The 17,488-nt window shown below is 39.1% G+C and overlaps 1 protein-coding gene across 1 annotated transcript in view; it reads right to left on the reverse strand.

The window, feature by feature from the left end:
• The window catches only part of LOC150080530 (thrombospondin type-1 domain-containing protein 7A-like), a 1,074,234-nt gene that overhangs the window by 779,749 nt on the left and 276,997 nt on the right, over positions 1 to 17,488 (reverse strand). The window contains exons 6-7 of the mRNA XM_090380722.1: positions 4,939 to 5,193; positions 235 to 371 (exon numbers count right to left, since the gene is read on the reverse strand). Of these exons, the coding sequence (XP_090236848.1) occupies positions 235 to 371; positions 4,939 to 5,193 (392 nt within the window). The remainder of the gene's footprint in view (positions 1 to 234; positions 372 to 4,938; positions 5,194 to 17,488) is intronic.

A 17,488-nucleotide genomic window follows, 5' to 3' on the forward strand; every position in this document is an offset into this window, starting at 1 on the left:
AAAACAGTCACATTTACTCTTCAGTAAGCAATAACCTTTTTTCTCCTCGGTTACCATTATCGATGTGAAACTACTAAATGTAAATATTGTAAATGTGTATTGTGATTAAACTACAAATTAAGTGAAAATTGTTGTTGTAAACAATTTTAGTATCTTTGTTTACATGTACATTAACTGGAAAAGAGCTTGAGGTGTATAATTAAAAAATAAAATAAATCAAACAAAGAAGGATACCTGAAACACGCAAACAAGTTACATTTCTTTTCTGGATTCCTCCTCCGCACAGTGAGGATCTGAGCTCAGTGTTGACAATATCTTCATCTTGTTGAATCACTATACAGTCACTCCACTCTGACGGTACCCATTTATACCTGAAACCACAACAAATATAAAATAACTAGTCAGTGCTCATCAGGAATTCCAATTATTATGGGTCATATAATCACAAAAGCAAGATTAAAGTAGTTTAAATTGCAATTTTTTTGGCCAGATGTTAAGTACGAGCAATGTTGCAGCTGGTATGAGTCTTCAACCCATCTCCAAAAAGTGACAAACCAACTATGCTGCAGCTGAAGATAATATTTCCTTTGGGAAATTAGCACCCTTTTGATAATGCTCTCAAGTGAGTTTTAAAGAGTTTCAGTCCATCTGAAGCTATTTAAGGATATATAACATAATTACTTAAATTTTAAGCAAGAGTAAAACAAAACTGTGGTTTATACTGCTAAATATAAACCACTTTTGAAAACATCTTTGCTGATAAATTTATTTTCACTTGTATCTGTTCAGAAAAAGTTTCAAAAAAATAAATTAATTAATTAAATGGGAAATTAGTATTAGTATTAGTAATGGCTGTATGGTGCAAGAAAGCCTATGGCTTATGCTGCACCAGCCAAAAAAAAAAAAAAAAAAACCGAATAAAACAATGACAAAAAAAAAAATAATAAATAAATAATAATAATTAATAAAAGAAAAGGAAATTAAACCTATCATCCTATGCGCTTCCCTCACCAGAAGGTACTATCCAGATGACCTTTGAATTTCCCCAAACTGTCAGGCTCTACCACCCATGTAGGCAACTTATTAACTCTCTGACTAAAATAAAACTTCCTGCAGTCCAATCTAAACATTCCCCCCCCCCTGTAACTTTAATTTATGTCCCCTAGTTCCAGCATCATTTATAATATTGAAAATTTCGTCCTCATTCATTTTACTGATGCCTCTCAGAGCCTTAAACACCTCAATAAAATCTCCTCTAAGGTGTCTAGTTTCCAAACTCTGCAACCAACATATTCAAAGTCTTTCTTCATAAAGACGCCCTTTTGCCAATCTCACCAGGCGAGTTACCCGTCTTTGCACCCTTTCAAGAAGCTCGATATCTTCCTTAAAGTGCAGTCTCCATACTTGAACACAGTATTCCAAGCGTGGTCTAACAAAAGCCGTATATAATGGGATTATCACATCCCTATCTCTACTTGCAAAAGTTCGATAGATCACCGATAGGACACCATGGGCCTTCCTTGCAACCTGTTTACAATGTTCAGAGAATTTCATGTCTGACCGTATAGTAACACCCAAGTCCCTTTCCTCCAGTACTGGGTTTAGCTGAACTCCACCAAGTGAATAAGTTATTTTGGGATTACTGTTTTCCCAGGTGTAATACCTAACACTTTGTTGGATTAAAACATAGCTGCCATTTTTCTGAACATTCCTGAAGTCTATCTAGGTCTCTCTGAAGAAGCTCAGCTTGACAGTGATCATTAACTACTCTACCAATTTTAACATCTGCAAATTTAGACATCACGCCCTCTATCCCTTCATCAATGTCGTTTATGAAAATCAAAAGCAACAGTGGTCCTAATACTGATCCTTGGGGAACCCCACTTCTTACATCAACCCAATCTGAGGAATAGCCATTTATCACAACCCTCTGCTTCCTGCCCTGAAGCCATCCTGCTATCCATCTAAGGATTTTCCCAGTGATTCCAACCTGTTCCAGCTTATAAAGCAACCGCTCATGTGGGACTGAGTCAAAAGCTTTGCTGAAATCTAAATAAACAATGTTGAAATTATTCCCTAAATCCAGCTCGTGAGTGACCCTTTCAAAATAGCGAACCAGATTTGTTAAACATGATTTTCCCTTTACAAAACCATGCTGAGTATCCTTGAGAATTTCAATTCTATCCAAATGATCCTGAATTCCACCCATGATCATTGCCTCCATGATTTTCCCTACCACTGAAGTCAGACTTCACTGGTAGGGAAAATCATCTTTAGAAGCTTGTAAAATGTCTTTTACAAGCTTCTAAAGGGGGGGGGGGGGATTTTAATCATTGCTAAGATTATGAAAATATCAAATAACTACTGCCATTTAATTCTGAAGGGAGAAAAAAAAAAAAATCTGAAATTATATAAAACTATAAGAAACTTTGATGAATGCTTCTTGAAGCAGCATATTTCTCAATGTCATCAAACTCTAGTCCCAATGTGACAGATGGTTTATTTCTAATTAAATTTCATAATTATATCTCAGGAAAATTTCAATTGCATCTCAAGCACTAATTACTAATTTTGATTAATTAATCAAATTAATCAAAACTGGTTACTGATTACTATTAATTAAAATTTTCGTATTTGTATGCAGGTATTCCTGGAACCACTGATCAAAATTCAGAAATAGAATTCCTACAATAAAGAAATGCACACACAAAGTTGTTAAAATGATTACTGGAAAAAAACAAAAAGTTGTTCAGTTTAAGTTTATATGACATAAAATTTGAATGACATTTTCAACTGCTGTTAGTTTCCGTCGGGAGCAACAAATGAGAGACATTATGAAGTTTGATTTTCAAAGGACTACCTGGCATAGACATGATAGCCCATTTATAATCTGACTGGTCTCAACAAATATTCTACTTTTTCCCCCTAAGCCATTACAAAGTTCACTGTGGTTATATATGATTTATAATTGTCACTAAGACAGCTTTTTTTTTTTTTATATATATACAAAGGGTACTAGGAAAGTTTTGCAATACAGCTTTGTTTATTTAATTTTTTCAAAGTAATTTCCTCTACATTCAATACACCTCTCCATCCTCCGAAGCCAATCTTTAAACCAGTTCTGCCAAGTTTCACTAGGGAGTAAAGCACACTCGTTGTCCCAAGCCCGTAGAAGGTCCTCATCACTGGAAAACCGTCTCCCTTTTAGCTTCATTTTCACATGCGGGAACAGTGCAAAGTCGCAGGGAGCAAGGTCTGGACTGTAGGGAGGGTGCTCGAGAAGTTTCAGTCCTGTCGTGGTCAAATATTCGGTGCAGGCTTTGGCGCGGTGAGCTGGAGCATTTTCGTGATGGAGGTACCAGGTGTCCATTCTTGACTTTGGCCGCAGGTTCTTCATAGATCCAATGACTTTATTAGGCAGGCATTGTTCAGTATACCACTTAGCTGTGACTGTCTTCTGTATGTCCAAAACGACACGTTCCACAATTCCACTCGATCTGAAAAATACAGCTATCATTTTCTTCTTTACAGATCGGGATTTTCTGACAATTACGGGTGTGTTGTCATCATCAAAGACCCAAACTTTGTTTTGAGCCTTGGTTGGCAGATCGTAATAGTACAGCCAAGTCTCGTCACCTGTCACGATGTTGTTCACATACCGAGATTGTCCCTTATCAAACTTTTTTAACATCTCCCGGCACCAAGTCACACGTCGTGTCATCTGCTCTTCAGTCAGTTGATGCGGCACCCAGAGAGAACAAAGTTTCTTCACGTGCAAATGATCTTGCAGAATCGAACGAATTGCTGGTGCATTTAGGTCCAAAGTATCCTCTGTCTGTTGGCAGGTCACTCGCCCTGTTTTCGTCAAGCATTTTCCTCACAGCAGTAACTTCTTCCGTAACTGACGTTCGTGGCCTTCCCGGCCTCTCAGAATCCTCCAGAGTGAAATTTCCCCCTTTGGAATTCTCTATACCACCTGAATATCGTTGTATGATGTGGACAATCATCATCTAGTGCAAGAGTCATTTCTTCTAAGCACTGGTCTATGGTTAAACCACGCACGAAAATTATACCGCAAAACTGTCCTTATCTCATTTCGTGACCACGATGCCATCGCAAGCACTTTACACTCTCACTACTAATGAATAACTGAGCCCATTGACTTGGCGCGGCGGCTACTATGCATGTATGAACATGTCTCAACATGCAGCAACAAGCAGCTTCCTGTGATTCATTGTTGCGTCATATTGCAAAACTTTCCTAGTACCCTTTGTATATATATATATATATATATATATAAAAACTTAAGACTTAAAATGTGGTGCTTAGAACTTTCATGAGATGAGCGACAATTAACTTCTGTAGTGGCAATGTTATTTCTCCACTATAGTGAACTGCAACTACCTACAATAGTTATGATCTCAGCACTTTACTGCGAGCAGTATCGTAAATTATTGTGGCTTAAAAATGCAGAAATTTGTCAGTTTTAGTGAAGTCATAATATACTTTATTTTTACAGTAATAATGATTAGAAAAAAAAAAAAAAACAAGGAGGGAAAACATAAAAACATTTTTAAATAGCTCTGCTATACAAATTAAAAAACTTTTTGGTGGAAAAAAAATATCATGCAGCTACTGTTATTTTTTTTTTTAAAGCTTTCTGATGGGTTAACAAAATATAACCCATTACTTTATCATGACAAACTGAGAGACATTACAATGTCAAGTTTGTAAAGAATAAACAGGTCTTTGTGGAAGAGAAAACCATTTTAAAACAATATCCTCCCCAAGTTATGAAAAATAATTTCACAGTTAAGTAATTAAACTTCCATTTTCATAGTTCACCTTTGCTATACTAATCTGTGTCTTTATGAGGTACTACTAGAATTTGACTATGCAACATCAGATATTCAAAGGGGAGAAAATGTTTGGACTTACTTATAACATGGTGCAAGATCTTTTGTTATAATCCTTTTTTCTTTCAGAGGTGGGCATGGCTGGCCATTTCCTTCTGGAAGATGAAGTAGCTGACGCCACCTAGTTCTCATTTCAGGTATTATAAAATTATCCGATGTAATACAGCCCTCTTTATGTATTGTCCACTCACTCCATGGTGAAACTACACAATCTTCAGGAACTATACATGTACGGTAATGTACTGATTTTTCAAATCCATTTCTGTGCTTACAGTGGCTAAAATAAATTCATGCATCTCTTTAAATATTTTATACAGCATACACATTAACAAGGTAAAATTTTTATTCAAAAAAAAAAAAACAGGTATAACATTTCAAATTTTTAGTGGAAATTATATACAATAACCACAGTTAAGATGTGAACAGCAAATTCAATTACTTTATATATGAAACGATTTCATATGAGAGGTTAAGGAAAACAAAGCAGTCTGATTAATTTAAATATATTACTTCATAATTACTGCTGCTTACAGTGTTTATTTTCTAACAAAACAAGTAATGTAATCAATGGGTGCCGGCAGCATGGTGCAAGGTGGCGAAACGTGGTACAAGTGCAGTTATACAGGAATTTTGCAAGCAGGGATAAGAAGGTGATTATCCCCTTGTATAAGGCAATGGTCAGGCCCCAATTGAGTACTGCATACAGGTAGTAGTGGCATGTTATGCGAGAAAGCAAGTGTATGAGCTTATGCAGCATCAGCCAAAAAATAAAAAATAAAAAAAAATAAATCACACCATTCCCTCCAAATGCCTGTCCAGTTCCCTGTCCAGTTCCTCCTTAAATTTATTTAACTTATCAACTTCCACAACGACAGATGGAAGTTTTTTCCAGCAATTAACCACCCGCTGGCTAAAGGCAAATTTCCGCACATCTATTCTACATCTGTCTTTTCTTAATTTCAATTTATGCCCCCTTAGGTTTGTAATCTGAACAAGTGGAAGGATCCCATCAGAATTCAGTGCTCAACCCATTCAAGGCCTTACACACCTCAATCAGATCACCGCGCAGGTGCCTAGTCTCCAGCCACTGCAATTTGCAGAACTTAAGCCTCTCTTGGGTAAGAGGATCCCTTCATTCCCCTCACCAATCTTGTTGCCCTTCTCTGTACACGCTCCAGCAAATCTACATCCTTCCTAAAATGAGGCCTCCAGACCTGTACACAGTACTCAAGGTGTAGCCTAACCATTGCTTTATACAGAGGGACAATCACCACCTTTTCCCTGCTAGCAAAATTCCTATATATCATTGACAAAACCCCATGACCTGCCCTGGCAGCCTGTCTGCATTGCTCAGAAAACTTCATATCTGACTGCACAATTACTCCCAGGTCTTTTTCATTTTCTACCACCTTAAGTTGGTACGTTTCTCTGGGGTTACTTCTATCCATATGCAGTACTTTGCATTTCTCAAGGTTAAACTTCAGTTGCCACTTCTTAGCCCATCTGCCCAAATTATCTAGATCCTGTTGCAGTAGCACACTGCCATTACTGTCATTAACAACCCTGCCAACAATTGTATCATCTGCAAACTTTGACACTAAGCCTGATATACCTTCATCAATATCATTGATAAATATACAAAACAACAGAGAACTCAAAACCGAACCCTGTGGGACTCCACTCATAACATTAGTCCACGAAGAGCGGCACTCATTAATTACCACCCTCTGTCTTCTCCCAATCAACCATCTTTTTATCCATTGTAGCAACTACTTACCCTTAATACCATTCTGCTCCAATTTGTACAATAGTCTTCCATGTGCAACAGTGTCAAAAGCTTTCCGGAAATCCAAATATATGATATCACAATTATTTTTTGCATTCAGTTCCTTTGTAACCACATCATAATATCCTATCAAATTTGTCAGACAAGACTTTCTCTTAAGAAACCCATGCTGTGTCTGAATTATTGCTGCAATCTTGTCTAGATGATCCTGCAATGCATCTTTAACCAGTGACTCCATTATTTTACCCGGAACAGAAGTTAAACTAACTGATCTGTAATTACTCGTGTCACCCTTCAATTCCCCCTTTGTGAATTGGGAATACGTTTCCACATCTTCAGTCCATGGGGACCTCCCGAGTCCAAGGATGCCCTCATAATTATGACTAAGGGTTTGCTTAGTTGCTTTGCCGCCTCCTTTAATATAACTGGACAGATCCCATTGACCCCTGTGCCTTTGTTATGTTTAACTTCAACAATTTCTCCTTCACTTTTCTCTCAGTTATTACAAAATCATTAAGCACCCTGCTACAATTTCATAACCTTCTGCCGTTTTCAAACCTTAATAACTCCCCATGTGTGAATGTAGATGCAAAATACTCGTTCGGTTTGTTTGCTCTCTGAGCAGGATCATCAACAGTGGAACCATCGATATCAAGTGGACAAATCAGATTCATCCCCTTCCTTTTAGTTTATATAAGCAAAGAAATCCTTGCTGTTTTTCTTAGCATCTTTTGCCAAAGATTTCTCGTAATCTGCCTTCGCCTGCCTAACCTCATTTGTGACCTTATTACAGACTAGCTTATATCTGCCATAGGCTTCTGAGTCGCTTGATAATTTATATGCATCCGATGCATTTTTCTTCTCTGTCAAGAGTCTCATTAGTTCATTTGATAACCATTTAGGCCTAAACCTTGAATAATATTTCTTAATAGGTATGAAACTTTTAGTAGCATCCACGATTAATTCCTTGAATGCTTCACACTTAGAATTTACTGTTGGTAACATCATCAGTTGATCCCACTGTACAGAATTTAAAAACTGTCTGAGACCACTGTACTCACCTTTACAGAAGCAAAAACCCTTTCCTTTACCCCTGATGGTAATTAAATCTTTAAGTAAATCCCACATCAGTACACTGTGATCACTGCCACCTAGTGGTTCTTTTCTCTGCAAATTCTTAATACACGAATGATCACTGCTGATAACCAGATCAAGAGTATTACCCTCTCTGGTTGCCTCTCGAACATGCTGCTGCAGAAAACAATCATCCAATAAATCCACAAAAGTCTTACTAGTGTGTGAGTGAACAACCCACAAGTTCCAGTTAATATCTGGGAAGTTAAAATTCCCCATTATAAGACATTCTGATTTACTAGCCCGCTATTTCTCTGTTCAATTGTTCACTGTACTCATTCGAGTCATTATGCCTATAACACACTCCTACTCTTATTTTTGCTTTCGAAGTGCTTATGTCACACCAAACTGACTCAACAGTGCACTGTTCATCTATATCAACTGGATGCATTTCTTTTGATTTTAGGTTTTTCTAAATTAACAGCATAACACCTCCTCCCTTGCTATCCTGTCTATCCTTTCTGTACACATTGTACTCCCCAAATTCCAGTTCTGCATTCCTTATATCTGTGTGACACCAAGTCTCTGCTATTCCAACAATATCCACCTTTGATGTCTTGACCAGCACTTCAAATTCATCAAATTTATTTACTATACTTCTAGCATTGGTATACATGCGAGTATACATGCACCTATTCTTATTCTTAGTTACCCTAACACATCCCATATACCCACCTGTTTCACGATGACTGCCATCAGTCCCTGAAACCCTCAGCACCCCTCGCTCCAGGTCACTACTTATTCTAATAGATGTTGTGCAAGAATCACGTTCACCTCTGCCTGCAGCTACTTTTAACCTTTTAGTGTGTGAATCACCCCCAAGCTAGCAGTTTTCCGACTGACCTAACACTGCCTCGATAGCATCAGTAAATATTCTTGCACCCTTTCTATTTAAGTGTATCCCATCCCTATAGAAGCAGTCTCTCCTGTTAACAAGCACAGACCAAGCTGAAAAATATTCTACCCCTTGGGTAGAATATTTTTCCAGGGCCGAATTGATTGACAAGGCTCTCATCATGTATTCCCTCCTATTGTTGTTGTTGTTATTTGGTTTTTAGGAGCATTAGCAACTAAGGCCATATTGCTCCGGGATATGTGGTGGTCATTCCTGACCTTTCCGCATCCTCCGTATTTGGTGGTGACGGGCTCGAACCCAGTCTAATCAAGAAGCGTGTGCTATGCACTGCTGCTCCTTCCCACCTGGCTACGGAGGCGCCCCCTCCTATTATGTCTAGGCAGAATTGCAGATACTTTCAAATTTAACCCTGACTCACGACTTTTTTGCAACATTGACCTGTACTTGTTAAGTAAATCTGCAGATTTCCTACTCTTAATGTCATTGGTGCCAACGTGTATAACAATATTACCTTTTGTGCCCTTAAAAGATGATATATGCTTTACAACAACATCAACTTTTGCCCCTGGCAGACATACCCTGGTCCTGTTCCATCTATCCTTTTTACACAATATATTCCCCATCTCCCTGACAATAGAGTCACCAACAATAACTAGTTCCTTTGGGACCAGCACATTCTGCCTTGGAGATTGCCGCTGTGTTGCCTGATGCCCAGGAGTGAGCTCTGGCATTGAGTTGGGCAGCTGAGAGCTTGACGGGCCCCTCATATTAATTTCTTTGAGGGCAACTTCCCTACACCTCAAGCTCTCGTAGACGCTCAGTAGAACGCTGAGTTGATGCCTAATTTCTAGACACTCTCGGCACCTAGTACACACAAAGACATCCTCCTTGGCTAGATCATGTTATGTTCCAGAGAGTTTGGCAAACATTTCACAAGTTGCACATTTTTTTAGGCTGTGATTCATTGGAGAAATGCCCCCCCCCCCCCAGTTCTCCCCCGAGTCATAGCACTCCTGCCACTTTGTGCCAGTTGCTTTGCTGCTCTAGTCTGAGGCATGATATTTTAAATTAATAAGATCAATAAATTTAATTAATCAATTTTCAATACTATGCTATCTAATAGAATCTTAAATGCAGTGATGCATATTACGCTATATAATTATACGTTAGAGCTTCCTAGTTATCACAATTAAAAATTTGACTTCCCTACTACTCAGTTTAGGAAGGATGTAGAGTTGCTAGAACGAGTACAGAGAAGGGCAACAAGAATGGTGAAGGGAACAAAGGGGTGCTCTTATGAAGAAAGGCTTAAGTTCTGCAAATTACAATTTCTGGGGACTAGGCACCTGCAAGGCGATTAAGATGTATAAGGCCTTGAATGTATTGAGTGGGCTTTAATGCTGAGGGGGTTCTTCCTCTTGCTCAGATTACAAACCTTACGGGACACAGATTCAAACTGAGGAAAGACAGTTGTAGAATAGATGTGCAGAAGTTTGCCTTTAGTCAGCGAGTAGTTGATTGCTGGAACAAACTTCCATCTGTTGTTGTGGAAGTTGATAGCTTAAATAAATTCAAGGCAGAACTAAAACATTTGGAATGAATGGATCAGTTAAATGGGAAGAGGATTTTTTTGGCTGATGCTGTATAAGCTTGCTTTCTTACATCATGTGCCTCTACTAATGCTAAAAAGCGAACCACCTTTGGATTCGAAGTAATACACAATTATTAATATTTTCATTAATTTATTGAGACATTAAAACAATACCAATTCTTTCTTTCAAAATACAAGTACTTTTGCCCACCAATCATGAAGTGTTGGCTCGGCTGTACATGTAAATCAGTCAAACTTAACTTGACTTAATTAAAATATTGCATGTATTCGAAAATTTGGCAAACAAAAAATTTATTCCCACATGCAACACCTTGCAAAATATCCTGCCGGCACTCAGGATGCAATCTAATAGTGATGAAATTGTGCTAACAATATCATAATAAAACAAAATTACAGAAAAAAGAATACCACCTGAAAACCTAAATTACAGTGGCTCTGACCCTCAACATCGTAGTAGTCCTGCTACTGTTTAAATTTCTTAAGGTTATTTTTGAAGTTATCGGAAATATAAGCAAAGCCATATCAATAGATATGACTTTGCTTATATTGTGCTCTTTTACATGTTAGTAAATTAAGGATCGATTTCAAGAGAAATTCATTCTCAAACCTTCTAATAGATCTCACAACAGCAATAAATCTGCAATCCCAATCAAAGAATTTACTGAGTACTCCACCTGATTGATTATGATAAGGATGTGTTCACATAAATAGCAATATATATCGAAACAACATCAATAAATGTAAATTTCATTTTGATGCTATAAAAGGGTTTGTATACTTAATTCAAGCATTTTTTGGGTTTGTATATTTAATTCAAGCTTTAACTACTCATTAAAAAAATTAAATGAGTATTAAAGAAGAAGTAACAAAAGCACACATGTGTATTATACTATATTCATAAGTATTTATCATTTACATGCTGTATCAGTCATATCAAATTATATTATTCACATTTTACAAAACCAAGGACAGAAGCCTGAACAGAATTTTGCTACTGCTTCTCTTGATATAGCAGCAAGAAAGATCACTCATCACTCAATTGAATTTGTCACCCCATTCTTTGAACAAACTGATGGCTTTAGTCCATCTTTTTTTGAATCCTTTTATTTACTGGCTGCATCTTTCTTATTAATTAGAGGGGACATATGTCATTGTTTATCATTGTGAGATAATTAATTCAGATTACACCACTATTATATCACATAGTAGATTTAAGTAATTTATTACTGAAAAACTAAATTTGAACAATTGAAACATCTCAATTGAACAATTGAATGCCAAACACAAACAATTATGGCTATGTTTTGTGAAATCACTGTTTCCTGTCTTCAGGCCTGCAGGGTTAGATTTGTTTTTAGGTACAATTTTCTAGAAAGTTTTACAAAATTCTATTAATAATCTAATTATGTTAACTTATTAATTAAAGTTACCAATTGGTTACAGTTGCTTGGTTTAAACTGAGTATTTGGGTTATAAAATAATTCTTTATGGGTAATTTTGATAACATTTGACATTATTATGAGTATTAAATACAATATATACTATATAATATCAAGTTTATAATAATTACAATATTTTACAAAGACCATTAGATGTATTATAAATAATTCATATAGTAGCTGGAATTTCATACTCACCTATACTATTATAACCTATTTATGGAGAAAGTTCCTATTTACACAATCCTGGAGTGGAGTTTTTTGGGAAGTACTTGCAAAAACGTTTGTGCGGTCTGGGAGAGAAGTTTATATAGGTAGGGTTGATTCTGGAGTAGCCAATAGGAAGGTTTTCTATGACAGGGTTTTTTACCTCTAGGTGTGCTGGTGACGAGGTTAAGGTAGAAGGTTAAATTATGGATTAAGTTGTTTGGGATTGCTGGAATATTCTTTTTATTGTAATCTTTTCCAGGATTTCTGCCTGGAATAGATTATAATAGGCACTATGTAAGGTGACTCGTTGTTTCTTACTGCACTTGTGAAATATTTTATGAAGTCATCATCATCATCAGCCATTTTCAATCCACTGCAGGATGAAGGCCTCTCCAGCAACTTTCCAGTTCCTTCTGTTTTGAGCACTGGCCATCCATTTACTACTCAAAAACTCATGAATTTCATCTATCCATCTCCGCCTTTGTCTTCCAGGTTTTCTTCTAGCTCCTCTTGGGTACCATTCTGTTATTTTCTTAGTCCATCTGTCATCATGTCTTCGAGCTATGTGTCCTGCCCAAGACCATTTTAGTTCTTTAGTTTTGATAAGAATGTCCTTTACTTGAGTTTGCTGCCTAATCCATGTGTTTCTCTTCTTATCTAACAGTCTGATTCCCAATATAATTCGTTCCATTCTTCGCTGTGTAGTTCTTAGCTTCTCTTCCATTCTTTTGGTGAGTGCCCAAGTTTCACTTCCATAAGTCATGGTGGGGAGTATACATTGATTCATTATTTTACGTTTCAGACAAACTGGGATATTGCTCTTCAGTATGTGACTATATTTCCTGAATGCTATCCATCCAAAATTTATTCTTCTCTTGACTTCCAGCCATTTATCATTATTACAGCTAATAACTTGTCCCAGATAAGTATATGACTCCACCTTTTCAATTACTGCTCCATCAATCATTATTTCCCTTTCCGTGGCATACTTGTTCATCATTACTTTTGTTTTAGCCATATTCATCTTTAGTCCAAAATCCTTACTAACTGTGCATAACTGATTAAGATTTTCCTCTAATTCTTTGGGATCGTGGCTTATGACCACAATGTCATCTGCAAATCGTAAATGGTTTAGGTACTCTCCGTTCACATTGACTCCTTTCTGCGACCAGTCTAATCTTCTGAAAGCTTCCTCAAGGGCAGCAGTAAACAGCTTCGGAGATATTGTGTCTCCTTGTCGAACTCCTTTCTCGATTTTAAATTTGCTACTGTCTTTGTCTAGTCTAATAAAGGATGTAGCACTCTCATATATTTTCTTCAAAATCATAATATATGGAGTATCTATGCCTTGTCTTTCCAGTGCCCGAAACATTGCCTTATGCTGTATGGAGTCAAATGCCTTTTCATAATCCACAAATGCCAGGCATAATGGTGTTTTATATTCATTTGCTTTCTCCATTAGCTGTGATATTACGTGAAGGTGATCCATAGTTGAGAATCCCGTCCTAAAGCCAGCTTGCTCTTTCGGTTGATTCTCATCAAGTATTCTTTCTAATCTGTTAGTAATGACCCTTGTGAACAACTTGTAGATATGGGATAACAAGCTATGAAGTACGCATCCTTAAATATTCGTCTGGAGTAATGAATCTATCGAAAGTACTTTTTTTTTTTTTGGTAGTTGTTGGCGCATCGGCTTCTGTGGCCATAATGCACCTCCCAAGGTTTTTGCAGTACTTTGATCCAAGCCCGAGGCGGGATTTGAACCCGCAACCTTTCGGTTGCCAGGCAGGCACTTTACCCACCTGGCTAGCCCGGTTGGCTCGAAAGTACTAAGGAGTTGGTGAAGTCCCTCGTGTCTCTGCAGGAAAGGACATGAGCAGCTTTATTTTTGTATTCCTGTATTCTTTTCTTTAGCCTTCTATATGATTCACCAATGTAGGTTGAGTTGCAGGAGCACTAGATATAGTATACCGGGCTTCTGGGGTCAAAAGTTTGATGTCGATTCTTGGAAAGCTTTTATTTTAGGGACCGGATTCCTTTCTTGCATAAAATGTAGGTATGTTAAGATTTTTTCTGCTTTTGCTATAATGCTGTTGATTTCTGGAAAGTGTGGTCCTTGAGGTTGTCACAGACGTTCTCTCAGATATGCCAGACCAGCTGTACTTGCTACCTGGGAGTCTAAAATGCTGATGGAACTGATATTCGGGTGACATTCAAGTCAGGTTGACCCAATTTCAGTGAAGCCCGGATGGTCTGTGATAGCCAAATCCTCTGCTTGCACCTTCATGATGGTGGGCCTGTTAGTAACCTGGGTATAACCTCCATGCACACTATTGGTGACCACCTGGGTATGAACCAACGTAAGCAGGGGTCGAGGTGTGGCACCCACACCACATGGGGGAATGCCACCACTCTGTGTTACCAGGCAATACTAGGTGGTAGATGACTCATCAACCAGTGAAATACCACCACTTTGCTTATTGGAGGCTTGAAGTAGTGGAACCCATGTTTAGCCTCCAGAGCTAAGTTCTGGTCAACCCTTCCCCATCTCTTCCATCATGCAGTATGACTGTTGACTTTTGAGGTTATGATGAACATCATGGTGAGATCCAATCTTCCTTACATTTCGAGGGCAGCTCTAAAACAGCTCTAAATTCACAGGCCAGCCGCTAGTTGGTACACCAGACCGAACCTATTGGTAACTCTCTAGGAGGCTTCCGGATCAGCTAGTGTATAATCTTGCTACCTCTACTCTGCCAGATAGTGACTGGAGGGAGTCCGAGTAGTGTGTATGCGGGGAGCTTGTCGAGGCCACGTTATGTCAAGGATCTGGGTATATTCTTACCGTGTGTACGCCATATCCAAAAATTTCATTATTTCATACAGCATGTTCCACCCACTTTTTCTTACTGTTGAATACACCATGAATTGTCAAACTAATAGAGCAAGCTTATCTGCGAAAAGATCTAAACCTCCCAAACACCTAGTTCATTTCACAAATATACGTGGTCTCAATTCTAATCTCAACAATGTCCATTTCCCCTTGAAGTCTGCCAAACCCCATGTACTTTTTCTGACAGAATCTCAGTTATCGGTTGATTCAACCACTGCTCATCTCAGTTGCCCAAATTATTCACTGTATGATTCCTTTCACCTCAAAGTGGTACTTGTGCATATGTCCATTCCGATATTCCCTGTCAGAGACTTGGTAATTTGGAATCTCCTCTTTTCAATCTTCTCTGGCTTAAAATCTCTGTACCTCATTCTGTCAAATTCATCTGTTGTCTCTACTGTTTTCCCAACTCCACTAATCACTTGGAACTCTTTGACTTCCTCTCTTTGCAACCTGACTTTCTCCAGTCCAACTTTCCTCACAGTGAGGTAATTTTCCTTGGTGATTTTAATGTTCACAACTCCAGCTGGCTTTCGTTTTCTAGTGACACCGACCCAGCTGGTCGAGATGCTGAGGCTTTTGCAATTACTAATGACCTTGCACAGATTGTTCATTTATCTACAAGAATACCGGACAATCCTAAGAATGCAGCCAACACACTTGATCTTTTCCTCACAAACAACCCTTCTAAGTACACAGTCAAAGTGAGTGGTCCTTTAGGCACCTCAGATCACAACTTGGTGATCTCTTCTCCCATGGAGCCTTTCTCTCATGGCCATTCCCAACCTCGTGTTGTTTGGCATTATGAGAATGCAAAATGGGATGATCTGTGAGATTTCTTTTCTTCTTTTCCTTGGTCGGATTACTGTTTCAAAACTTCTGATGTCAACGTTTGCTCAGATTGTGTCAGTGAAATTATTATTGTAGGAATGGAATCCTTTAAGAATTTATTACAGTTATACACAGAGCGTACAAATAAAGAAGAAATATATGAGCTTTCGGCTATATGGTAGCCTTCATCAGAATTAAAAATGCATGAATGGCAGTTGGAATGAAGATGTGCACTGCCAGGTGCGTGAGACGCGAGGTTTAATTGTTTGTTGACGTCTGTGGCTGTGACGCATGATGACGTGGCCAGCGCTTGTCCAATGATAGAACTACTGACTCTGTGATCGGGTTGACTTGGCAACCACTGTTCCTGTTCAAGGATTTATCCGAAGATTTTATATTTAACGATTCCAACCAGGTACGTTTTAGGTAATGGTGGGATCTGTCTACCACCACGACATCGCGGTGTGGGTCGATGTCGTGGTGGGTTGTCCAGACATGTTCGGCGATAGCTGAGTGTTCTATATCCGCTAAACGGATCGCTCTTTTGTGCTCCGAGAGACGTTTCTCGAGTCGACGTCCAGTCTCTCCAAAGTAGCAGCTAGTGCAGTCACGGCAAGAGATGCGGTAGACCAAACCGCTCTGCAGAAGGGTGGGGACAGGAGTTTTCACGTTGGAAATGAAAGAACGCAGTTTCTTGCCTGGGAGTTGGATGCACTTTATTCCGTGCGTTCTCAGGATTCTACTGATCTGTTGTGACAGGTTGGGGTAGTATGGGATGAATGCCCTCGTGGATGGCTCGTCACTGTTGGTGTTGTAGCTGGTCGTCACGATGTCACGTGTCTGTAGATCACACCTGTCGAGGACGTCAATGGGGTAGCCACACCTCGTAAGGTCTACTTTGACCCTAGTGACCTCTTTGCGTCTTTCATCAGCGGAGCTGGAGTGTGTCCAGGCGCGAGTAAGCAAGGTTCGGGCAGTGGAGAGGAGGTGGCCTCGCGCGTGTGCTGACCGGAAGTTGGTGAACTGGCCAGCACACATGGGCTTACGATAAACTGTAGTCCTCAGGTATGTGCCTTCACGTCGGACAAGTGTGTCTAAATATGGTAAGGAGTTGTTCGACTCCAGCTCAATCGTGAATTTTATGAAGGGCGATAGTGAGTTGAGGTATGATAGAAGTCGCTGACCTGAGTCTCTAGGGATGACCACGAACACATCGTCAATAGCGACACCAAAAGGCGATGTGATCTGGTGCGTGTGCAAACGCACGTCCCTCTAACTCCTCCATCACGATGTTTGCTGTGACCGAGCTGACAGGGGAACCCATGGCCGTGCCATGTATTTGCTGGTAGACTGAGTCATTAAATATGATCGCACCCCCTGTTAAGCACAGTCTGAGGGCGGCGGAAATGTCATCGGGTGTGAGACCAGTTCTTTCGTTGAGGGTTCAATCATTGTCCAAGAGTTCTATCAAGGTTCTATCCAAGTCCAAGGTTCTATCATTGTCCTCTTTACTTCCATCCCTGTGGAACTTGCCATTTCTTGTGCAAAACAACTCTTGGACAATGATAGAACCCTCAACGAAAGAACTGGTCTCACACCCGATGACATTTCCGCCGCCCTCAGACTGTGCTTAACAGGGGGTGCGATCATATTTAATGACTCAGTCTACCAGCAAATACATGGCACGGCCATGGGTTCCCCTGTCAGCTCGGTAACAGCAAACATCGTGATGGAGGAGTTAGAGGGACGTGCGTTTGCACACGCACCAGATCACATCGCCTTTTGGTGTCGCTATTGACGATGTGTTCGTG

This window comes from Mastigoproctus giganteus, chromosome 9 (genome assembly GCF_048544385.1).
Source record: "Mastigoproctus giganteus isolate SK-2022 chromosome 9, ASM4854438v1, whole genome shotgun sequence".
Taxonomy (NCBI): Eukaryota; Metazoa; Arthropoda; class Arachnida; order Uropygi; family Thelyphonidae; genus Mastigoproctus; species Mastigoproctus giganteus.